Source organism: Anomaloglossus baeobatrachus, chromosome 2, assembly GCF_048569485.1.
Source record: "Anomaloglossus baeobatrachus isolate aAnoBae1 chromosome 2, aAnoBae1.hap1, whole genome shotgun sequence".
Classification (NCBI taxonomy): domain Eukaryota; kingdom Metazoa; phylum Chordata; class Amphibia; order Anura; family Aromobatidae; genus Anomaloglossus; species Anomaloglossus baeobatrachus.
In genome coordinates, this window is record NC_134354.1 from 780,854,071 (window position 1) to 780,879,251 (window position 25,181).

Consider the following 25,181-nt stretch of genomic DNA (forward strand, 5'->3'; position numbering starts at 1 on the left):
GACCCGAAATCCTCTAACATAGAAACAAAGGGGCCCCCTAGAAAAAATCCTAAATGCTCCCACACCATCTCACATAAAAAAAAAAATGTGCAGCGCATAGACTCAATCACCGACAGAGAGAGGGACATGTATTGCACCCCTTTTTTTTTTTTTTTTTTTTTTTTTTTTTTTTTTAAGCCTCTTTGTGTTTTCACCCACTACGGTACTCAGAGGACCATAAACGGGGTATTATGCCTCAAAAATACCCTCCAGACACGATATAATGCCACACAGTGCCCCCCAACACTATATAATGACCCGACAGCCACTAATACAGTATATTGCCCTTACATTGCCCTTCTTACAGTATGTTGTCCTCACTGTCCCCCCCATACACAGTATAATACCCCTACATTGCCCCTCTTATAGTATGCTGTTCTCACCCCCCCCCATACACAGTATAATGCCCCTACATTGCTCATCTTACAGTATGTTGTCCTCACTGCCCCCCCATACACAGTATAATGACCCTACATTGCTCCTCTTACAGTATGTTGTCCTCACTGCCCCCCCATACACATTATAATGACCCTACATTGCTCCTCTTACAGTATGCTGTCCTCACTGTTCCCTCCCCATACACAGTATAATGCCCCTACATTGCCCCTCTTACAGTATGTTGTCCTCACTGTCCCCTCCATACATAGCATAATGCCCCTACATTGCCCCTCTTATAGTATGTTGTCCTCACTGTTCCCCCCCATACACAATATAATGCCCCTACATTGCTCATCTTACAGTATATTGGCCTCACAGTCCCCCCATACACCGTATAATGCCCTTACATTGCCCCTGTTACAGTATGTTGTCCTCAGTTCCCCCCATACACAGTATAATGCCCCTACATTGCTCATCTTACAGTATGTTGTCCTCACTGTTTCCCCCCATACACAGTATAATGCGTATACATTGCTCCTCTTACAGTATGTTGTCCTCACTGCCCCCCATACAGTTTAATGCCCCTACATTGCCCCTCTTATAGTATGTTGTCCTCACTGTTCCCCCCCCATACACAATATAATGCCCCTACATTGCTCATCTTACATTATATTGGCCTCACAGTCCCCCCATACACAGTATAATGCCCCTACATTGCCCCTCTTACAGTATGTTGTCATCACTGTTTCCCCCCATACACAGTATAATGCGTATACATTGCTCCTCTTACAGTATGTTGTCCTCACTGTCCCCTCCATACAGTATATTGCCCCTACATTGCTCATCTTACAGTATGTTGTCCTCACAGTTCCCCCCCATATGTAGCATAATGCCCCTACATTGCCCCTCTTACAGTATGTTGTCCTCACTGTCCCCCCCATACACAGGATAATGCCCCTACGTTGTCCCTCTTACAGTATGTTGTCCTCACTGTCCCCCCCCCCCATACATAGCATAATGCCCCATACATTGCATTGCCCCTCTTACAGTATGTTGTCCTCACTGTTCCACCCCCATACACAGTATAATGCTCCTACATCGCCCCTCTTATAGTATGTTGTCCTCACTGTCCCCCCCCCCCATACATAGCATAATGGCTCTACATTGCCCCTCTTACAGCATGTTGTCCGCATAGTCCCCCTGCTTCCTACACATAGTATAATGGCCCTGAAAGTATAATGGCTCTCAAAGTCCCCTACACACTATATGAGAACCCACCCTCGAAATAGTATGATTGTCCCACAAGTAATGACTGAAAAAACAAAAATACTTGCCTTGCTCCATTTTCCTGATTCCCTCTTCCATTCTGCACAGTGTCTGGACTGAGGCTCCACACAGCAGGCGCAACCTAGTAAAGTGAACACGCCTGCTGAGCTGAGACTCGGACTCACAGGCTGAATGGTGGAGCTTGGATATAATGGTGGAGAAGGTCGCCACCAGCTTCCCCTGTAATCTGAGGAGCAGATACTGCTGAATGAAGACGCAGGAATTGTGGGGGGGCTTCATAGCTGCACAGTCTACCACTATTAGCGGTACGCCACAGTCCTCTAACAGCTATCACCTATACAGCGGATAGGGTATAATTTTAATTATTGAAGGACTAGATTGTATTCGAGTGTACATGTTATGTCTAGACATGATGTCACGGGTTTGTCACTGTTGACAGACAACCCTGTGGTGTCCGGCTACAGAAGGTCGCTGTTTAGCTACACAAACTGCTCCTTGATATTCCGTCCTTTCCTCTGTAGTGTGAATGGAGGTTTGTGTGTCTTCTCTTTTAGGGTTTATAATTTCCCCTTTAGGACCCTGCGTCGTTCTTTTCCTTTCAGCTGCGAATCATTATCCCTCACCCTCTCTGTTTTTAGTATCCCCTTAGTATATTGCTGCTGATAGATTTAGGTTTCTATTCGGTCCTGATTGCGAGCAGTCGGCTTGCAATCACCTGAAGAAACATTGTAAGTTGCTTGTCATCTTTGAAATAAGTTGTTTGCTTTCCCCTGTTTATGCTCCCTGTGTGTTCTTTAAGACTTAGTGGGGTTGACTAGTGCTCATCCCATCCATTCCCTATATAGGGCCTAGTTCAGGGTCAGCCAGGTATCCTGCTCAGCGCTTACATGCGGAACCTATCTGGTGACGTCGGGGGAGCCAGGGGCCAGCGAAAGGTTTTGTCAGGGGTCACCATCTCCCCCTCTCCTAGACACAGGGTTTTCCTCTTCCCTACCCTCCCTTTTCGGCGGTCTCTCTGTATTTCCCCACACCTAGAGTGATATAAGATCTATAGAAAACACGCAAATGTTATAAACCAGGTCAGATATCTGTCTGTAAGGCACCTTTCTGCAGCAGGAGCCCTCCTCCATATTACGCCCCGCCTCCTTAACTAAGCTCCGCCCCAAAATGTTATCACTGCATGGAATTCCTGCAGACTCACGGATACTAAGCACATACTGAGCATCACTCATTTCTCGTTTGCTGTTCCTTTAAGGGAGGTTCGCTAAATGAAGAAAGTATTTCTGGTCTGGCGAATTATGGGAATAGAAGAAATCCATCATTGAACGCAACCCTCACTGTCAACCATAAATGCATCTAGCTCTTTATTGACCGCTATCATTATAAATCTGCCATTACTATCTCTTGGGATTGCACATTCCATAATACGACCGCTCTAACCATAAAGAACCCTTTCATATACACACGTGGTCAAAATTGTTGGTACCCCTCGTTTAATGAAAGGAAAAACCCACAATGGTCAAAGAAATAACTTGAATCTGACAAAAGTGATAAATAAAAAATCTATGAAAATGACAAAATTCCACAGAATTTAAAAAAAAAATTAAAACTCATGAAACAGGCCTGGACAGAAATGATGGCACCCCTAAAAATAATGTGATAAAAGGGGCATGTTAAATCAAGGTGTGTCCACTAATTAGCATCACAGGTGTCTACAACCTTGTAATCAGTCAGTGGTCCTGTATATAGGGCTACAGATACTCACTCTGCTGTTTGACATGGTGTGTACCACACTCAACGTGGACCAGAGGAAGCAAAGGAAAGGGTTGTCTCAGGAGATTAGAAAATTATAAACAAGCATGTTAAAGGTAAGGTAAAGGTTATAAAACCATCTCCAAGCAGCTTGATGTTCCTGTGACTACATTTGCGCATATTATTCAGAAAAGTAAGATCTATGGGACTGTAGCCAACCTCTCTGGGTGTGACCGCAGGAGGAAAATTGCTGACAAATCAAAGAGACGGATAAATACGAATGGTAACAAAAGAGCCAAAAAAAACTTCTATAGAGATTTAAAGTTGAACTTCAAGCTCAAAGAACATCAGTGTCCTATCGCACCATCGGTCATTGTTTGAGCCAAAGTGGACTTCATGGGAGACGACCAAGGAGGACACCATTGTTGAAAAAAAAAAATCATAAAAACGCCAGACTGGAATTTGCCAAACTACATGTTCACAAGCCACAAAGCTTCTGGGAGAACGTCCTATGGACAGATGAGACAAAAAATGGAACTTTTTGGCAAGGCACATCAGCTCTATGTTCAATAACGGAAAACTGAAGCATATAAAGAAAAGAACACTGTCCCTTCTGTGAAACATGGAGGAGGCTCTGTTATGTTCTGGGGCTGCTTTGCTGCATCTGGGACAGGGTGTCTTGAATCTGTGCAGGGTACAATGAAATATCAAAACTATCAAGGGATTCTAGAGGTAAATGTGTTGTACAGTGTCAGAAAGCTTGGTCTCATTCACATGGGTCCTTCAACAGGATAATGACCCAAAAACAGAGCTAAAAACACCCAAGAATGGCTAAGAGGAAAACACTGGACTATTCTGAAGTGGCTTCTATGATACCTGACCTAAATCATATTGAGCATCTTTGGAAAGAGCTGAAACATGCTGTCTGGAAAAGGCAACCTTCAAACACCAGACACAAGGAGCAGTTTGCTCTTGAAGAGTCGTCAAAATACCTGTGGAGAGGAGCAGAAGTCTCATTGACAATTACAGGAATCGTCTGATTGCAGTGATTGCTTCAAAAGGTTGTGCAACAAAATATTCAGTTTGAGGAAGAGAAGGGGGAGGAAGAGGAGGGAGGAGAAAGGGGGGGGAGGAGGGAGGAGGGAGAGGAGGGAGGAGAAAAAGGGGGAGGAAAGAGAAGAGAGGAGGAGGAGGAGGGAGGGGAAGGAGAAGGGGGAGGAGAGAGGAGAAGGAAAAGAATTGGGAGGAAGGAGGAGAAGGGAGAGGCGAGAGGAGGGAGGAGAAGGGGAGGAGGGAGGAGAAGGGGGAGGAGGGAGAGAGGAGGGGGAGGAGGGAGGAGAAGAAGGGGGAGGAGGGAGGAGAAGGGTGAGGAGGGAGGAGAAGGGTGAGGAGGGAGGAGAAGGGAGGAGAAGGAGGGGGAGGGAGGAGAAGAAGAGAGAGGAGGGAGGAGAAGGAGGGGGAGAAGGGAGGAGAAGGGGGAGAGGGAGGAGGGAGAAGGGGGAGGGAGAGGAGGGATAGCAGGGAGGAGAATGGGGAGGAGTGTGGAGAAGGAGGGGCAGGAAGGAGAAGAAGGGAGAGGAGGGGAGAGGAGAAGGAGGAAGGAGAGGAGGAGGAGAAGGGGGAGGAGGGCGCCATCATTTCTGTCCAGGCCGATTTCATGAGTTTTATTTTGTAAAAAAATTCCGACTTTCATTTGTTCATTTTCATAGATTTTTTATTTATTTTGTCAGATTCAAGTTATTTCTGTGACCATTGTGGGTTTTTCTTTCACAATTTTGACCATGTGTGTATCGAAATGCTTTCCCTCCACATTTAATGGATGAATTGACCACTTTTGAACCCTCTCTAGGTCTCCTCTATCCTTCTTACAATGCGGACCGCAAAACCGAATCCCATTAGATTTGAATCATTTGGGGGGGGGGTTTATTATTATATATTTTTTTTAAACTTACCTGACTATGACATTCTCACTTTTTGTCACTTTTTCTGAAATCTTCAAGGTCTTGAAATCATCAGACAAGAACAGTCACTTACACGACCTGACTCCAGACCTGGAGACGGAGACCCCTCTGGAGTGGCGAGAGCTGGAGGGTCCGCAGCTGGAGGTGATGAAAACGTTTTCCTGGCAGAGCGGGATTACCGGCAAACGGAGCCAAGGAAAACAAACCGGGTACATTAATATTTACCGAGCTTTGAAATTAAATCCCAAGACTTTTACGTGAGCTAAAATGTCCTCGGGCCATCGAAGCTCGTCCTGCAGGGTTGTCCTGTCAGGTCATTGAAGGAGCTGCTGTCTCTTTGTTTAAGTATTTATCCTCCTTTGATGTCTGTGGCTTCTCAACATCATCGCTTCCTGCTCAGTCGTGCACAAAAGCTTGATGACTGACACAAATTTTGGTTTCTAACATAATTTGCTTCTTCACTGTCTTTCGATCTTTTAGTCAGATTCGTCTTGCAGTTATGACAATTTCATAAGTTTTTCCACTTTTATTGACCAAGGCATCAAGTTTTTGTAAAGTCTCAATATTCCCAACATTGAGCCTAATTTTCCGAGACTTCTGCCCTTCACTGGCAGCTGGATATCGGCTTCTGGACCAAATCTTGACCTATTCTTGTCTCATCAGTGTTCGGAGATTATCACAATTTCTGTGGTTTTCTTTGTCCTCCCACTTTTTGATGATTGATCATGCATTTTCAATAGGTTTGAGATCTGGGGATTGTCCTCCCACTTTTTGAGGCTTGCTCATGGGTTCTCAATAGGCTTGAGATCTGGGGAGTGTCCTCCCACTTTTTGATGATTTGATCATGCATTCTCAATAGGTTTGAGATCTGGGGATTGTCCTCCCACTTTTTGAGGATTGATCACAGGTTCTCAATGGGTTTGAGATCTGGGGAGTGTCCTAACACTTTGAGGATTGATCATGGGTTATCAATAGGCTTGAGATCTGGGGAGTGTCATCCCGCTTTATGAGGAATGACCACAGGTTCTCAATGGGTTTGAGATCTGGGGAGTGTCGTCACTCTCTTTTTGAGGAATGACCACGGGTTCTCAATGGGTTTCAGATTTGGGGAGTGTCCTCCCACTTTTCGAGGATTGATCACTGGTTCTCAATGGGTTTCAGATCTGGGAACTGTCCTCCCACTTTTTGAGGATTGACCACAGGTTGCCAATGGTTGCCAAGTTTTGGCCATGGACCTAAATTACAGTGTTTTGTTCACTTAGTCATCACTTTTGCCTTATGACATGGTCTGCATAATCCTGGAAAAAGTATCATCACCAGGTTGCTCCTGGATGGTTGGGAGATGTTGCTCCTGGAGGATGTTTAGATCACATTCTTTATTCCTTGCAACGTTCTTAAAATTGAGCCTCCTCCATGGATGAAAAGTTTGCACACGGAATTTGTCTCAGGAGGCTTTACTGTTGCCAGACACAGGAGTCATGAAAGTGCTCAACTTTACAATTGTTCTTCCGGATGTCTAAAATAGTCTGCAGGGGACAAAGTAACTTCACCCCAGTCCAAACAGTCCAATCCCTGATCATCCTGTCAGTCTTTCCTTGATGTATGGCTTGGAGACTATAGGCTTTCTTGTCCTTTTTGTTGCCTCCTAAAGCCTTTGCCACCATGAGTCCTGTGTCTGCCATCAGTAAACCCTCCTGAGACCCTTCTTGCGTGGAATTTTTTTTTTTATCCACTCCAAAATTTTGCCTAAGAACACTGCCGTGAATAAAAAATGGGATCTAAACGTCCTCCAAGAGCAACTTCTCCCAATCTCATACGGTGTTAGGTTCCATGCTCTCAGGGTGCTGCTACTGTGTCGGACTCTGTTCTCATTATAGAGTCTGACATGAAATCGAGGTCTCCTAGTTGCTCAGCCTGATCCGGGCGTTGGCTGATTCATTTCCACTGCTCCCAAGCCCTGCAGAAGGTAATTCTTGTGGACTTGTGTGCGGCTCCTAGGCGCAGGTTGCTAATTACCACCCACAGCCGTCTCCTTTCTATGTAAGGTATGGGAGCCTGTGTTTCTGAGCCGATAATAGCTTCAGCATAACTCCAGCAATTCCGGTCCTTTGTTGTGATCTAGTTCATGGTGACCTGTAGTTGCTATTTTGAGTGATGTGGAAGTTTCTTTGTCATGCGTTTACTTGCTTTTTTTTTTCTTTATTGCCTCTGTACACCTAATAATAGTCTCTCCTTCCTGTTTAAGTGCAGTGTGTAAGAGTTTTGGTTCTCCATTGCCTGAGTCATTGCTGTGGGGTTTTGTTACTGGGTTTCCAGCCAGCCCCAATGGTGGGGGAGAGGGGAGTAAGATCAGGGCTTGGACAAGAGTCGGGGTCACGCTGGGGGCTCAAACCTGACTACCATCAAGCCTACCTCTGAGATAAGGGACCGCAGGGTCTCAAGTCTGAGGGGCCCCTGTTCTATCATTTCATACCCCGTGACACCCAACCATCTTGTAGGACCTTGGTGATGGACAAAGATGGAGACCATATCACAACGCAAAAGTGATAACAAAGTATCTCAGTGAACAAAGCACTGACGTTTTGGCTCCATGTGCCAAGAAGCTCCCCACTGAGCACCTATGGTCAGTCCTCAAAAGCATGTGGACACAAACACAGAAGATGTGATAAACGCCAAGCACACCGAAGCCAACAAAATTTGTGTCCATCTCAAAATTTTTGGTTCCTTGACTTCTGGAAACAATCACAGAGCAGGCGGGATCTGTGGATTGTGCTGGAGAGATGGAGGTGTAGAGCTGGTGATTATTGTCTCCATCTTCTGCAAACTTTTTTTTTTGATGGGGAACTTGGACAACCCCTTTAATTCAAAGGGGAACGTGTGCGTTACAGCCAATAGTCAGCTTTATATCGGCTTTTTTGCTCACACTTTTGCAATGATGACCAAGGGAAGTGTAAGAATTTTAGACTGATTGGCTGCAGCACCAAAAGAGACTGACCTAGCTGGAACATTAACGAAAGGGGTTGTCCAAGTAGTGAACAACCCCTTTAAAAACTTCATCCTGATCTCAATTCAAGGCTATATCGCAAGACGTACCCGAAAGACCATCCGGCAGCGCAAAAGAGCGCCCCTTTTATTGGCAAATGTGCAATGCTTCTCCTCCCCTATGGTGGCGCTGCAGAGAAATGGAACGCACTGTAGGATCGATGGCGCTGGAATTGACGCGGCGCTATGTGCAAATACCTGCATTAAAGGGGTGGGCGTCCGCTGATGGACGGCAGCGTTACACCGAGCTCTCACCATGGTTACACCGGAACGTGTTCCGTCCGTACAGCGATATGTATGCAAATACCGCACATTAATCCCCAGTTCCCAGAATGTGCAATGAGATTGGGAGGAGGGGGGAGACGACTGCCTTTTAGGAAAATGAGAATTTCTGCCGGTGCGAGCCCCCGTCTGCTCCCGCATTATTCATTCCGAGCACTTAGGAGGTGAATAATGCAGATCTCAGCAGGATCCCGCTGTGAATTCCCTTTTACCATATTTGATAGAACTTTTTGTTTTTGTTCTACCGCTTTGCTGCGAGTCTAAGGAAGAAGAAGTACAGAACGATGTGCAGCTCCGAAGTATAAAATTCTGCTGATGGGCAGTGCTGATCCGCGACCGTGGCTCTCCAGCATCGTCTTTCACAACAGCTGCAAAGCCGCAAATCCCTAGAGCCTAAAGGGCGTTTTGACACTTTATGAGTCCTGTTGACTTCATGGGCATCGTAGTCCTCACTTTCATGAAAAAGCTTGAACTTTGGAGGGTTTTTTTCCCTTCTTATTTCACTTTGGTGGCTTGTAGTCATAAATCATCTGAGAGGAGCTCAGAAAAAAATAAGACCTAAGAGTTGCATGCATATAGGGAAAAAAAAAATATCCACCAACTCATTTTAAGGTTAATTTTCCTATTATATGGACTATTCGCATTTCTCCCATATGTTTGCGGGAAAGGTCTCTGCTGGGATTTTTGGTCATACTTTATGACCACAAGCTGTCATGTTTTGTTATAGAATATTGCAATTTTTGCAAATCTCTGAAATCACCGGCGACTTTTCCACTGAAGTCATGTGACTATTGGGGTAACCCGCCTACAACTTAGCATGATGGAAAGCTGCCTCTGATGTCCGCACGACCAGGGTGTCACTTGGGAGGAACCTGGGATCAGAAGGTCACAGCGTATAGTTGATCTCAGATCTTTTAGTGCCCACTCATTGTTTACCCTGAGTTGGAGCTTATTTAATTCCATCCGATGCTAAAGGGGTTAAGGTTCCTTTCTATTCTGCTGTGATTTAACAGGTAGTTGTAATCTCGGCTGCAGCAACTCCCTTCTGCTATACATATCCACTCCTCACTCCTCCCTTTATCGGGTATACACTGAAGGAGGCTGTCTCTGGAGAAGCTGAGGTGTTCGATTCCATTGCAGCCGAGAAGTTCCCTGCTGAAGAAGCTGGGGAATTTTATTGTGTTTGGCCCCCCCCCCTGTTTGTTTTACCTCCCTCGTGTTGTGTTATTGAATTGGCAAGACTAGTGTCTCCCTGGCCTTCACACTAGTCAGGGTGGGTTCAGGGTCAGCGAGGGCCTAAGCATGTGATGGCGCACGGGGGAAGGACCCGATTAGGGAAGTTAGGCAGTGCCAGGATCAGGTCTCCCGTTGTATTGCTTCCCTGGTTTTCCCTGTGTTGCACCGCTCGCCGGGAGTCCTCTCGCATGACACCTGCAGTCGTGACACGGGCCGTATACCCCCATTTTTATTTTTTTTTGATCGTTTGGTGTCTCATCAAGCTTGTATCTCCTCTCATTTCAGATGGAGTGATGAAGGCGAGCAGACCCTGAAGATGGCAGATGATGACACAAATGATGATGTGGACGGCTCCTGCCTGCGGACGGACCAGCAGTGTCTGGAGTTTATCCTGCCGAAACTAAGGAGCCCGACTCAAAGTGTCCATCACCTTCCTGAGATGGACTTCACCGACTTCTCCCACATAGGTTATGACCAGTCTGGAGACTCTACTGCTCAGGTCAGTGACATTACTTGCCATTTACAGCACTGATGTATGACAGTGGGTGATGGATCCTCGCCCATATGATGACTTATCTGAAAAATAGGTTAATAATCTCATAAGGCAGGACAACCCCTTTAATGCTGCATACCTGGTGCCCAGTGGTTGGCAACCTCACCAGGCTCCGGAGATGTCCTGGCTGTAAGAGGAAGCTGATATTTTAGCTTCCCGTTTTTTGTATACACTGATCACCATTATGAGTGCGGAGAGGACTGTGCAGCTGTTCCTGAACTTTTCTACTAAGGTCATGTGACAATTGGGGTAACCCGCCTTCAACCTAGCATGATGGAAAGCTGCCTCTGATGTCAACACGACCAGTTCTCTATATGATTGGACCAAGCAATTCAGGAGGACTCTGATCAGGAGGTCTACAAGTGAGCAGACTTTCCCTGTGTGGGGAGTAGCTCCTGAGTTTCACAGTGTTGTAGATTAGGGGGAACATTGTGCTTCTAACTGATCAGCTGCACAGTTCTCTCTATGATTGGGCCAAGCAGCTCCTGAACGCTCTGCCCTATCATTGAACAAGAGATCAGGAAGCCTATGCTTTCCCCGTGTAGGGGATAGCTTTTCAGCTGCATAGTCTTGTGGTTTAGAGGGAACAGTGCCCTTGTAATTGAAAGGCTGCACATTTCTCTGTACGATTGGGCTGAGCGATTCATCAGCACTCTGCCCAATCAGATCAGAAAGTCTACATGTGAGCAGAGTACCTGAGCGGCAAGAGGGTGGGTAAGTTCTGAGCTACCCGCTCCTTCAGTATAGAGGGAACAGTGTCTTTGTAACTGAACGGCTGCACAGTTCTCTCTCTGATTCGGCAGAGCGATTCATCAGCGCTCTGCCCAATCAGATCAGAAAGTCTGTGTGAGCAGAGTGCCTGAGCGGGTGGGTAACTTCTGAGCTGCACGCTTACACAGAGTAGAGGGAACAGTGTCTTTGTAATTGAACGGCTGCACAACTCTCTCTATGATTGGGCTGAGCGATTCATCAGCGCTCTGCCCAATCAGATCAGAAAGTCTGTGTGTGAGTAGACTGCCTGAGCGTGGAGGCAGTGAGTAACTTCTGAGCTGCATGTTCACACAGTGTAGATGGAACAGTGCCCTTGTAACTGAACGGCTGCACAGTTCTCTCTATGATTGGACTGAGCGATTCATCAGCGCTCTGCCCAATCAGATCAGAAAGTCTAGTTGTCAGTAGAGTGCCTGAGCAGGGAGAGGGTGGGTAAGTTCTGAGCTACCCGCTCCTTCAATATAGAGGGAACAGAGTCTTTGTAACGGAACGGCTGCACAGTTCTCTCTATGATTGGGCTGAGCGATTCATCAGCGCTCTACCCAATCACATCAGAAAGTCTACATGTGAGCAGAGTGCCTAAGTGGGGAGGCGGTGAGTAACTTCTGATCTGCATGTTCACACAGTGTAGATGGAACAGTTTCCTTGTAACTGAACGGCTGCACAGTTCTCTCTATGATTGGACTGAGTGTTCATGAGCGCTCTGCCCAATCATCGAATAAGAAATCAGGCAGTCTCCGTTGGAGCAAGCTTTCCCTATTATTCTGAGCTACGTGGCCATGGAGTTTAGGGGAGCAGTGCCCATAATTGACAGGACAGGGGTGATATGGAGTTGGGTGCAGTACCGGGCACTGTCGCACCTACAGAGAAACATCAGCGAGCGCTTTGTCCCATGGTTGACCCCATACTGGCCTCTCTTCCTAAAATCTACTGGAAAATTCCATTTTTAAGTTTCCATGTTATAAAATTGGATAAGACCCCGCGGCTCCGTCTTGTTGTATTTCAGCCGGAGCAATCCTTCGTTTCGGCAGCGGAGAGGTTCCTGCAGGAGGAGGACGGACGCGCCCGGGACTTTGAGAACGTCTTGAATTTCCAGATACAAGAGCTGCAGCGACATTGTGAGCACACGGTGAAGAGATGGCGGTCGTACGGCTACAGCGGCTGTCACCCCGCGTCCTCCTGACGGGGGCGGAGGAAAGGAGTCTGCAGGACGGTCACCTGGAGACGGGGCATGACGCAGTGCCACTACTAACTTACACTGTACAGTGTGCACAGTCTGTATGGGTTACTTCTGTCTATGATAAGATCTCTGCTTGCTGTCATTAAACATTAAATCATCACGTCCTTCTATCAGTCGTTACAAGACATGGCCCCGATAAGGCGCTGTAACGATTTGTACATCCCCTGAAATGGGCATCCATTGAATAACAGCAAGCAGAGATCTTATAAACCCTGAAAAACTGCCTAACATCCGGGGTTACCTGAAAATAGACCTGCACCCCGCTGATTGGAAACCGTGTGATAAGTCGTTACTACTGAAGTGCAGCTAAGGCCTATTTATACAGAGTGTTCATCGGCCGCTGTAAATATTCCACCAATCACTTGACAAGTAAAATGAGCGGGCACTACCATGCTCGAGTGCACAGTACTGGTAACTAGTGATGAGCGGGCACTACCATGCTCGAGTGCTCAGTACTGGTAACTAGTGATGAGCGGGCACTACCATGCTCGAGTGCTCAGTACTGGTAACTAGTGATGAGCGGGCACTACCATGCTCGAGTGCTCAGTACTGGTAACTAGTGATGAGCGGGCACTACCATGCTCGAGTGCTCAGTACTGGTAACTAGTGACGAGCGGGCACTACCATGCTCGAGTGCTCAGTACTGGTAACTAGTGATGAGCGGGCACTACCATGCTCAGGTGCTCAGTACTGGTAACTAGTGATGAGCGGGCACTACCATGCTCGGGTGCTCGATACTCGTAACTAGTGATGAGCAGGCACTACCATGCTCGGGTGCTCAGTACTGGTAACTAGTGATGAGCGGGCACTACCATGCTCAGGTGCTCGATACTCGTAACTAGGGATGAGTGGGCACTACCATGCTCGGGTGCTTAGTACTGGTAACTAGTGATGAGCGGGCACTAGCATGCTCGGGTGCTCAGTACTGGTAACTAGTGATGAGCGGGCACTACCATGCTCGAGTGGTAGTGCCCGCTCATCACTAGTAACGAGTACTAAGCACCTGAGCATGGTAGTGCCCGCTCATCACTAGTAACGAGTACTAAGCACCTGAGCATGGTAGTGCCCGCTCATCACTAGTTACGAGTACAGAGCACCTGAGCATGGTAGTGCCCGCTCATCACTAGTTACCAGTACTGAGCATGGTAGTGCTCGCACATCACTAGTTACCAGTACTGAGCACCTGAGCATGGTAGTGCCCGCTCATCACTAGTTACCAGTACTGAGCACCTGAGCATGGTAGTGCCCGCTCATAACTAGTTACCAGTACTGAGCACCTGAGCATGGTAGTGCCCGCTCATCACTAGTTACGAGTACTGAGCACTCGAGCATGGTAGTGCCCGCTCATCACTAGTTACCAGTACTGAGCACCCGAGCATGGTAGTGCCCGCTCATCACTAGTTACCAGTACTGAGCACCTGAGCATGGTAGTGCCCGCTCATCACTAGTTACCAGTACTGAGCACCTGAGCATGGTAGTGCCCGCTCATCACTAGTTACCAGTACTGAGCACCTGAGCATGGTAGTGCCCGCTCATCACTAGTTACGAGTACTGAGCACTCGAGCATGGTAGTGCCCACTCATCACTAGTTACCAGTACTGAGCACCTGAGCATGGTAGTGCCCGCTCATCACTAGTTACGAGTACTGAGCACTCGAGCATGGTAGTGCCCGCTCATCACTAGTTACCAGTACTGAGCACCCGAGCATGGTAGTGCCCGCTCATCACTAGTTACCAGTACTGAGCACCTGAGCATGGTAGTGCCCGCTCATCACTAGTTAACAGTACTGAGCACCTGAGCATGGTAGTGCCCGCTCATCACTAGTTACCAGTACTGAGCACCTGAGCATGGTAGTGCCCGCTCATCACTAGTTACGAGTACTGAGCACTCGAGCATGGTAGTGCCCACTCATCACTAGTTACCAGTACTGAGCACCTGAGCATGGTAGTGCCCGCTCATCACTAGTTACCAGTACTGAGCACCTGAGCATGGTAGTGCCCGCTCATCACTAGTTACCAGTACTGAGCACCCGAGCATGGTAGTGCCCGCTCATCACTAGTTACCAGTACTGAGCACCTGAGCATGGTAGTGCCGCTCATCACTAGTTACCAGTACTGAGCACCTGAGCATGGTAGTGCCCGCTCATCACTAGTTACCAGTACTGAGCACCTGAGCATGGTAGTGCCCGCTCATCACTAGTTACGAGTACTGAGCACTCGAGCATGGTAGTGCCCGCTCATCACTAGTTACCAGTACAGAGCACCCGAGCATGGTAGTGCCCGCTCATCACTAGTTACCAGTACTGAGCACCCGAGCATGGTAGTGCCCGCTCATCACTAGTTACCAGTACTCAGCACCTGAGCATGGTAGTGCCCGCTCATCACTAGTTACCAGTACTGAGCACCCGAGCATGGTAGTGCCCGCTCATCACTAGTTACGAGTACAGCGCCATCTGAGCATGGTAGTGCCCGCTCATCACTAGTTACCAGTACTGAGCACCCGAGCATGGTAGTGCCCGCTCATCACTAGTTACGAGTACAGCGCCATCTGAGCATAGTAGTGCCCGCTCATCACTAGTTACGAGTACAGCGCCATCTGAGCATGTTATAAACAAGAGACGTGCTGCTGAAAACATGAAGCTGTATGTGACACAACAATCTACTCCCCATACAGTTTTTGTTGACTTGTGTGAACAGGCACGTAGCCTGATTGACATGTATGTAGCTGATCAGCCTTCCTCTCTAAATGAGGCTTTATGCATTATTTATACAGGATGTCAGTCGTTACATGGACGGTTAGCTCTGGATCTAAAGTCCCAGTAGGAGTAAAATTTGGGGTCTTGATGGCCTGTCAATGAATGGAAACTTTTCACTTTGACTTTTATTTATGCAAAATGCCTTTTCTTGTTGAGCGCGTGACGTTTACTTCCTACCGAGGTTTTGTTGGTTATGGGGATATTTCATGTAAACTGTGTATAATACACGCTCTTAGACCCTTCTCTGTATTTTAGGTATGTGTTAAATATCTAACAATCTGTGCCATTAAATACAAACTACAGATCTACGCTCTCCATATTTTGTCTTTCTCGTGTGTAAAAAACTCTTACTCTTTTTATTTTTTAATTTTTTTTTTTCCCCATACCAAGCGGCATTAATGCTGGATTTTTGCTACAGATATGGCGGCGGATTTCATCCTCTGCATGTTTAGTAAAAATCTACAACACAATGATCATGCGCTTATTTTGGCTATGTGTGAACAGGGATTACCTGTATTGTACGAGGGGCTGCTGATAAGTCTTTGGCTTTACCCAGAAAGAAACGAGATTGATGATGAAACTTTCCATTTCTTCCACATACTCTCCACTGATGACAACACACTTCTTATATCAATATTCCAAGTTCTGTAAGCCTAGCAAAAAGAAGGATTTCAGTTGTGCCTCAATCCAGGCATCCGTAGCAGCCATGGCATCAGAAATGGTGTGAAATTTGGTTCCTTGAGGTGTTTCTTCAGGTTTGGAAACAGATGGTAGTCGGAGGGAGCTAGATCTGGTGAACAAGGTGGGTGGTCACCAGCTGGAGGCCCAGTTCTGCCAGTTTTGCCATAGTTTCTTCTGCAGTGTGAGCGGAGGCATTGTCTTGCAGGAACAAGATTCCTTTGGACAGCTTGCTGCACCTTTTGGCCTTCAGAGCTGCTTTCAATTGGTCCAAAAGTTTAATGTAATACCTTACATTGATGGTGGAACCCTTTTGAAGGTAGTCCACTAGCAGCACACCTTCCTTATCCCAGAACACAGATCACCTTAGTGGCTGATTTTTGCACCCTGAACTTTTTTGGACGAGGAGAACCACTGTGCCTCCACTCTTTTGACTGTTCCTTATTTTCAGGGTCATACAAATAAATCCAGGTCTCATCCATAGTGACCAGTCGATCCAGAAAGGTCTTATCAGTCCGGAAATGCTGAAAAATGGACCAGGAGGTTGTCACTCGCAGCTTCTCTGATCTGTTGTCAGACATTTGGGAATCCACTTTGCAGATCGCTTCCTCATGTCCAAATGTTCATGGGTAATGACACAAACACGTTCACAGGAAATCCCCATGATGTCTGCTATTGCTTTAGCTGAGATTTGTGGATTCTCCAGTATGAGGTTGTGCACAGCATCGACGATCTCCGGAACAACAACCACTCTCGGGCGTCCAGGACGTTCCTCATCATTGGGACTGAAGTGGCCCGTTTTTACATTTGGCAACCCAGTTCTTAACTGTGGAATATGAAGGGCATTGATCCCCCAATGTCTGCGACATATCACCATGAATATTCTTCACAGACTTTCCTTGCAGAAACAAGAATTTTATCCTCCTCTGACTTAGACTCCGCCATTTTGTTTCCCCGCGTGCGTAGAACACTGTTGCCATAAGCAACGAACACAAAATTTTGAAAATATATATTAGACACATAAGTCTTTCATTTGATGAAACATTCGTTATCATAGAAGCAAAAAAAGATCACAAAGACTTATCAGCAGCCCCTCGTACATGCATCCGATGCTCGGCATTGTGCCTGGTGATGTACGTCTGCAGCTACTCGGCCATGAAGCGCCCAGCGGGTGCAGTATTTTTGCTGATGTTACCAGAGGACTTTGGACACTGCAGTTACGAGGTCAGTAGAGCGTTGGTGACTTTTCGGTTCTCTATTCCTAAACACTCGGCCCTCACTGTGGAACATCACGGGGTCTCTACTTCGGGGTTAAGTTGCTGCGGTGCCTTCCACTTCCACTCACAGGTGATGGAGGAATACATTTCATAAATGGACTTGTTACCTCCTTCGCTTCAATAACACGACGCGGGGCTGGTATCGGTGAGGTCTTTACTACTGGCCATTCTGTCACATGTTAGTAATGGCAGACGGCATGGAGGGGGTCGGATGTTATACATTAAGGCCGAGATAAATCAAGGTTTTCCTGCACGTGGGGAAAAATTGTTTGGCCCGCTAACATGCAATATACTCTAAACTCCAAAAGTTTGGACACACCTCATTCAAAGAGTTTTCTTTATTTTCATGACTCTGAAAATTGTAGATTCACATTGAAGGCATCAAAACTATGAATTATCACATGTGGAATGAAATACTTAAAATAGTGTGAAACAACTGAAAGTATGTCTTATATTCTAGGTTCTTCACAGTAGCCACCTTTTGCTTTGATTACTGCTTTGCACACTCTTGGCATTCTCTTGATGAGCTTCAAGAGGTAGTCACCGGAAATGGTTTTCCAACAGTCTTGAAGGAGTTCCCAGAGATGCTTAGCACTTGTTGGCCCTTTTGCCTTCACTCTGCGGTCCAGCTCACCCCAAACCATCTCGATTGGGTTCAGGTCTGGTGACTGTGGAGGCCCGGTCATCTGGCGTAGCACCCCATCACTCTCCTTCTTAGTCAAATAGCCCTTACACAGCCTGGAGGTGTGTTTGAGGTCATTGTCCTGTTGAAAAAGAAATGATGGTCCAACTAAACGCAAACCGGATGGAATAGCACGCCGCTGCAAGATGCTGTGGTAGCCATGCTGGTTCTGTATGCCTTCAATTTTGAATAAATCCCCAACAGTGTCCCCAGCGAAGCACCCCCACACCATCACACCTCCTCCGCCATGCTTCACGGTGGGAACCAGCCATGTAGAATCCATCCGCTCACCTTTTCTACAAAGACACGGTGGTTGGATCCAAAGATCTCAAATTTGGACTCCTCAGACTAAAGCACAGATTTCCACTGGTCTAATGTCCATTCCTTGTGTTCTTTAGCCCAAACAAGTCTCTTCTGCTTGTTGCCTGTCCTTAGCAGTGGTTTCCTAGCAGCTATTTTACCATGAATGCTGCTGCACAAAGTCTCCTCTTAATAGTTGTTCTAGAGATGGGAAGGTGTGTCCAAACTTTTGGTCTGTACTGTATATTACACACTATTAGGATCTGGAATTCCATAGAGCTTAATTTTATAATTAATGCTTCTAACATACATATAGCTGTAGTAATCCTTAACTTGTCAGACTGCACAATACTTTATCAATATTGCCATTTGCCATGATATTTGACATCTTATTGATTGGTTCTGATCCTTTTTACATGTAGCAATCACAGTGGTTATTGTTTTTGTATCTGTCCAGGACTATAAACATCTCAATAGGAAATTAATATCTCATCAGAACCCCCATCAGCACAGGGATACATCACCAGAACCACCATCAGTACATGAATACATCACCAGAGCCACCATCAGTAAATTAATACATCACTAGAACCACCATCAGTCTATGAATACGTTATCACAACCACCTTCAGTACATGAATACATCACCAGAACTGCCATCCATACATTAATACATCACCAGAACTGCCATCACTACATGAATGCATCACCAGAATTGCCTTCAGTACATGAATGCATCACCAGAATTGCCTTCAGTACATGAATGCATCACCAGAACCATCATCAGTACAGGAATATATCACCAAAACCATTATCACAAAGATTTACACTGACAAGCAAAAGGGTAAAAATGCTTTGAACTTTTGACTTTTAGGCTTCAGATCTCACCATTCACTACAGATTTGAACATGAGACTACCTTCATTTTATAGACAATCATCTTGACTCCCATGCTGCCCCCTTTTCATGCTGGACTTTCTCTTCACACTGTGCCAAGAGTCTATATTGTGCCCTCTCATCACAGTCCTCTCCTCATACCACCCGCTACATACTGTCCCATTTATAATGGCCCCCATACTACTCAGTCCCTTTACTATACTCCCTCAAATGCTGTCCCCTCACACTCACCCCCTCAAATTGTCTCCTTAAACTTTTCTTTCCCATACTGACCCCTTACACTCTCTCCCCCTCATACTGTCCCCTTACACTATTCCCTCCCATACTGTCCCCTCACTTTTTTTTTTCCTAGTATAATCCCCTCACACTCCTCCATTGCTCATACTGTCCCCGCAATACTTTTCATCTCCCATACTGTCCTCTCGCACATTTCCCTCTCAAATTGTGCCTGCCTACTTCCCCCTCATACATCACTTCACACTATATCCCACCCATACCGTCCCCTCACTTGAACCACCATACTGTTCTATCACACACACGCTCCCCACATACTGTCTTCTCACTCTTCCCCCTCCCCACCCCATATTGTCTCTTCACAATATTGCCCCTCACGGTCACCTCACACTATTCCTCCCCATGCAGTCCCTTACTTTCACCACCATACTTACCCCTCATACTGTTCCCTCGCAGTGTTCCTCCCCACAATACTGTCCCCTCACCTTCCCTTCCACCATACCTGTACTGTCGATTCACACTTTCTCCCCTCATATATTTTGTCTCCCTCCTCCTCTTCACAGCAAGTTTAGCGTTGTTGATAAGCTTCTGTACGCCAGCATGATCGTGAGATTGCTGTTCTGTGTACCGCTGCTTTTCAGGCTGCAATAGGTAATTATGAGACGTTTTAAGTAATAGGCTTAACGTCGTCAATAATCCCTAAACTTTTCTGATTATAGTCTGATAAACCAGTCGCCACTGGGTGCAACGCTGATACTCCATATCCACATCAGTAAAGCCAGAATCTTGTATTTAGGTTTTTAGAAGATTTTCGCCTAAAGAGGACTTCTCTCGAGGCCAAAGGTGTCCAGTTTTTGCTCTTATTTTATTATGGCTTCTCCCTTGAGTATTCATTATTTTTCAGATATCCCCTTTGTAAAGCTTTGTGAGGGTCTACCAAAATCGCGCCAACTCTGCACGGTGTGAACTAGACCATACTCTTAGTAATAACTGCGAGTGTAGGATCATATAATATATGTGGCGATGAGTATTTTTGAAGAAAGGTGCTCAACTGGAGCAGAGGGCTACCTAGGCCTTATAAAAGGGTCCGATAAGGCCATATTACATTCCTGAACCTGAAAAGCTTCTTCTACGTGGTCCATCAATATGTGTTTTATACCATACACCACTTACCGTAGTAACGTGGCACAGACTGGAACCATAGGAGTTTCTCATGTCATAGATACCACTAGGTGTTAAAACCATTCAGAAGAAATACTGGCCCATGTAGCCGAGATGGCTTATAGCAGATGCCACGGATTAGATGTATTGTAGGTGCTGACATGTTATGAACGGCCCGTTCTACCTCATCACAGAGATGCTATATAGGATTAAGGAGACCTTCCATCACTGACAATTCTAATAAAAAGTCACTAAGGTTTGTGTGAATCGATTAAGGGCCTGGTTCCTTGGCCATGTCGTTAATATGTGGTCACTGGACTGAAACCCTGGAAACATCCCTTACCTCCTGGCATCAGCGCTTTTCTTTAATTAGCTTGGCTAGCGCAACATCACATGTCATGCGTCAACGATGATTTTGCACCAGGCCGGCAAATGAAAAGAGCCAGTAACTATCTAGCAACCACAGATTACTGACTTGATCAATGTGTTCTGGTTTTGGGGCTTACGTCAATTCCTTGAGGGGCCTAGTCTCCAACATGAGGTCACTTGTGGAGGAGCTTACCTGTTTAGGTACATTAGAGGCTCTCCAAATGCGACATGGCATTCGCTAACAACTGCAGCTAATTTAGCTCTCAAAAAGATCAAATGGCGTTCCTTCCCTTCCTAGCCCTGCGCTCAAATAGTAGATTTCCACCACATATGAGGTATCAATGCCGTGCGCTCAAACAGTAGATTTCCACCACATATGAGGCATCAATGCCGTGCGCCCAAACAGTAGATTTCCACCACATATGAGGCATCAATGCCATGCGCTCAAACAGTAGATTTCCACCACATATGAGGCATCAATGCCGTGCGCTCAAACAGTAGATTTCCATCACATATGAGGCATCAATGCTGTGCGCTCAAACAGTAGATTTCCACCACATATGAGGCATCAAGGCCGTGCGCCCAAACAGTAGATTTCCACCACATATGAGGCATCAACGTACTCAGGAAAATTGCACAACAAATTGTACGATGGATTTTTTTTACCGTTACCCTTGCGAAAATGAAAGATTTTGGGTTGAAGTAACAATTTTGTGGTTAAAATGTATATTTTTATTGTTATGGCTCAACATTATAAAATTCTGTGAAGCACCCAGGGGTTCAAGTTGATCACCAGAGAGCTAGATAAATTACTTGAGAAATATAGTTTGCAAAATAATGTTACTTATGGGGGAACTCCACTGTTTAAAGACCTGAGGGGGTCTCCAAATGCGACATGGCGTCCGTTATCTATTCCAGATAAATTTGTGCTCTAACATTCAAATGGTGCTCCTTCCCTTCCGAGCCCTGCCATGTGCCCAAACAGTAGATTTTCACCACGTGGAGTATCGGCGTACTCAGGAGAAATTGCGCAACAAATTGTATGCTGGGTTTTTTTCCTGTTACCCTTGTGAAATTGCAACATTTGAACTAAAAAAAACTTTGTGGGAAAAAGTAAAATTTTATTTTGTTTTCCTTTCTGTGAAGCACCTGAAGGGTTAATAAACTTCTTGGATGTGGTTTTGAGCACTTTGAGAGGTGCAGTTTTTAAAAAGGGGTCACTTTTGGGTTCTGATGTCGCTTTTGGGTTTTTTTTCTGTCACTTAGGCCTAAAAAAGTCCCTTCAAATGTGATGTGGTCCCTAAAAAAAATGTTTTTTGTTGGAAAAATTAGAAATATCTGATAACTTTGAATCCCTCTAACTGCCTAACAAGCAAATTGATTCAAAACTTGCGATGATGTAAAGTAGAGATGTGGGAAATGTTATTACCTATGTTGTGTGACCCAACTCTCTGCTTAAAGGACATAAAAATTCAAAATTTTTGCCAAATTTCTAAAATTTTCACAAATAAATGCAAAACATAACCTAAATTTACCACTGGCACAAAAAAAATCTCTGAATCCCTGGGATCCGTTGAAGCTCCAGAGTTATAACCTGTCAAAGTGACACTGGTCAGCGTTGGGGAAAAAAAAAATGGCCCGGTCAAGGTGAAACCGGGCTCGGGGGTGAAGGGGTTAAACTCATGTTAAATAGCAAGCTGCTGCGGTCATCACATTTCTGCCTGCGCCGCAGAGGCAAAGGACATGGCAGGCACTAGTAAACGTTTCATGGAGAAGCTGAGGATGCTGTAATTTTATGTGAGGGGGGTGGGTGGAGGGAATGGGTATGTTTGGTATTACAGCGAGGGGATATTATAGGGTATTGTTAAAGAGGGCATAGTATAGCGTGGTATCGCGGGGGGTGGTGTGGGGAAGATATGGAATGGGGCAGTGTAGGGTGGGGGATATTTTGCATAGGGGCAGTGTGGTGGAATATTTTGGAGAGGGGCATTGGGAAGGGGATATTTTGGAGAGCCAGTGTGGACTGGAGATATTTTGGAGGGGACAATGTGGGGGGGACATTATGGACCAGAGCAGTGTGTGGGAGATATTTTGGAGAGCAGTGTGAGGGGGGGATATTGTAGAGAGGAGTAGTGTGGGTGTTTATTTTTGAGAGGGGAAGTGTGGGTGTTTATTTTTGAGAGGGGAAGTGTGGGTGTTTATTTTTGAGAGGGGAAGTGTGGGTGTTTATTTTTGAGAGGGGAAGTGTGGGTGTTTTATTTTGGAGAGGGGCAGTGCGCGGAACATATTTTGGAGAGTGTAGTGTAGGGAGACATGTTGGCAAGGGATAATAAGAGGGAGACAAGCTGGGCAATGTGCAGGGACATATGGAGAGGAGTAGAGTGTGGGGGATATTTTGCAGACGGGCAGGAGGAGGAGGATATTTTGTGGAGGAAGCAGTGAGCGGGCGATTATTTATTCAGGGGCGAATAAATAATGGGATATCTTTATTTATGGAGCAGTATGATTATACATTTATTTTTAAAGACACTGCTGAAGATGGCGAAGAGGGAAGTCTGCAGAGATGAGCTCTGGGCATGAAATTTCATTATGGTATTTGTACTACATGGAGATAAAAGGGATGGGAACAATTGCAGTCAGAGATGTTGTCTATAAAGGTACCTGGATGAAAATGTTTATTAGTGATACTAATTCTCATCAGTACTGTGGTTCATGTATGGTCTCCAGTCTGATGATGGCTGGTAACAAGTCCCACAATCTCCTTATCATTACTAAGAACACACTTGGAGTTGTAGTTCATGCGATACAATTGTATATGGTGCTGACCTGACATTGCATTTGATCGCTGTACTACACTTGGTGCGGTATACATCGTGATTCTGGAGCTGCATTCATGTACTTATGGTGGTTCTGGTGCTACATTCAGGTGCTCACAGTTGTTCTAGCACTGCTCTCATGTACTGATGGTTGTTTTGACGCTGCATTCATGTATTGAGGGTGGTTCTGATGCTGCTTTCATGTACTGATGGTGGTTCTGGCTCCATATTCATGTACTGATGGTTCTGATCTTGTACACATAGCCATGAAGCAAGTTATAGATTTCTATGTTAAGACTTTAAAATATACCATGGAATACAGTGAAGACCAGGGAGAGCGAATGCTGAAACAGTGCCAACACAAGAGGGGAGTACAAGCATTTTTATTTTAACAAGCATAAATCCTAAAGAGCTTGTGCGAGTAGTGGACAACCCCTTTAAGGGCTCATTCACATGACCGTTCCCTTTGTCCTGGTCAGTTCCTGTTTTTTGCGGACCCACGGACAGGACCATCTTTTTAATGTCTTTTGTGTAGGATCGGATGGTACACGGTAGCACATCCGAGTGCATCCGATCCTGCAAGAAAAAAAACACATCGGATGCCGTATGACCGTTCTGTTATTATGGAACATGTCCTATTCTGTTCCGTAATAACGGACAGTGACTCAATACAAGTCAATGGGCCCGCAAAATCCCTGGAAGCCACACGGAAGCACTTCCGTGTGACCTCCGTCGGGTGCCTGTGCAGTCTGTGTCCCGCTCCCTGCCAGCTCCGCACTGCAGTGCATCAGTGTCTGCCCGCACTGCAGTATCAGCAGCTTCTCACACTGCAGTGCGTGCAGCCGCAGGGATGACGAGCGCTGCTGTCAGGAGGTTAGATAAAATCATTACCTGCTGTGACGATCTCCTGCACTCCTGACGTCAGCGCTGTTACTGCCTTCTATGCCCGCCGCGTTCTCACAAAGTCTCGCAGGCGGCCCGAGACTGTCACTAGCGGTGACGTCACGGGCTCCCGCAAGACTTTGTGAGAACGCGGCGGGCATAGAAGGCAGTGACAGCGCCGAGGTCAGGCGTGCAGGCGATCGTCACAGCAGGTAATCATCTCATCTAAGCTCCTGACAGCAGGGCTCGTCATCCCCTGCAGTGTCCTGGGCTGACCTATTGATGTTAGCTCAGGTCACTGCACGGCTCTCCCAGCCAATGGGGAACATTCTGTTCTTAATTGACTGGGACAGTGACTGTGGTATGGATCGTCCTGGGATCCCCTTATTGGATTACGCCAGACCTGAATTTGATTGTGCTTTTCAAAAAATTGGTGAAAGATGGAATGTTTTGGGGAGTGTTTTTTCAAATAAAACTTTGTCTATTATTTTTTTTTTTTTATTACTGACTAGGTTTTTGATGTCGAGTATCTGATAGACGCTGTGACATCGCTAACCCCAGGGCCTGATGCCAGGTGATATTACACATCT

The 25,181-nt window shown here is 46.1% G+C and overlaps 1 protein-coding gene across 2 annotated transcripts in view; it reads left to right on the plus strand.

Moving 5' to 3' along the window:
* Positions 1–12,906, plus strand: part of DEUP1 (deuterosome assembly protein 1) — a 60,501-nt gene extending 47,595 nt beyond the window's left edge. For both annotated transcript variants that reach the window (XM_075334717.1, XM_075334718.1), the window contains exons 11-13: positions 5,457–5,626; positions 10,263–10,476; positions 12,308–12,906. In XM_075334717.1, the coding sequence (XP_075190832.1) occupies positions 5,457–5,626; positions 10,263–10,476; positions 12,308–12,484 (561 nt within the window). In that variant the 3' untranslated portion in view covers positions 12,485–12,906. The remainder of the gene's footprint in view (positions 1–5,456; positions 5,627–10,262; positions 10,477–12,307) is intronic.
* The last annotated feature ends 12,275 nt before the right edge of the window (positions 12,907–25,181 follow it).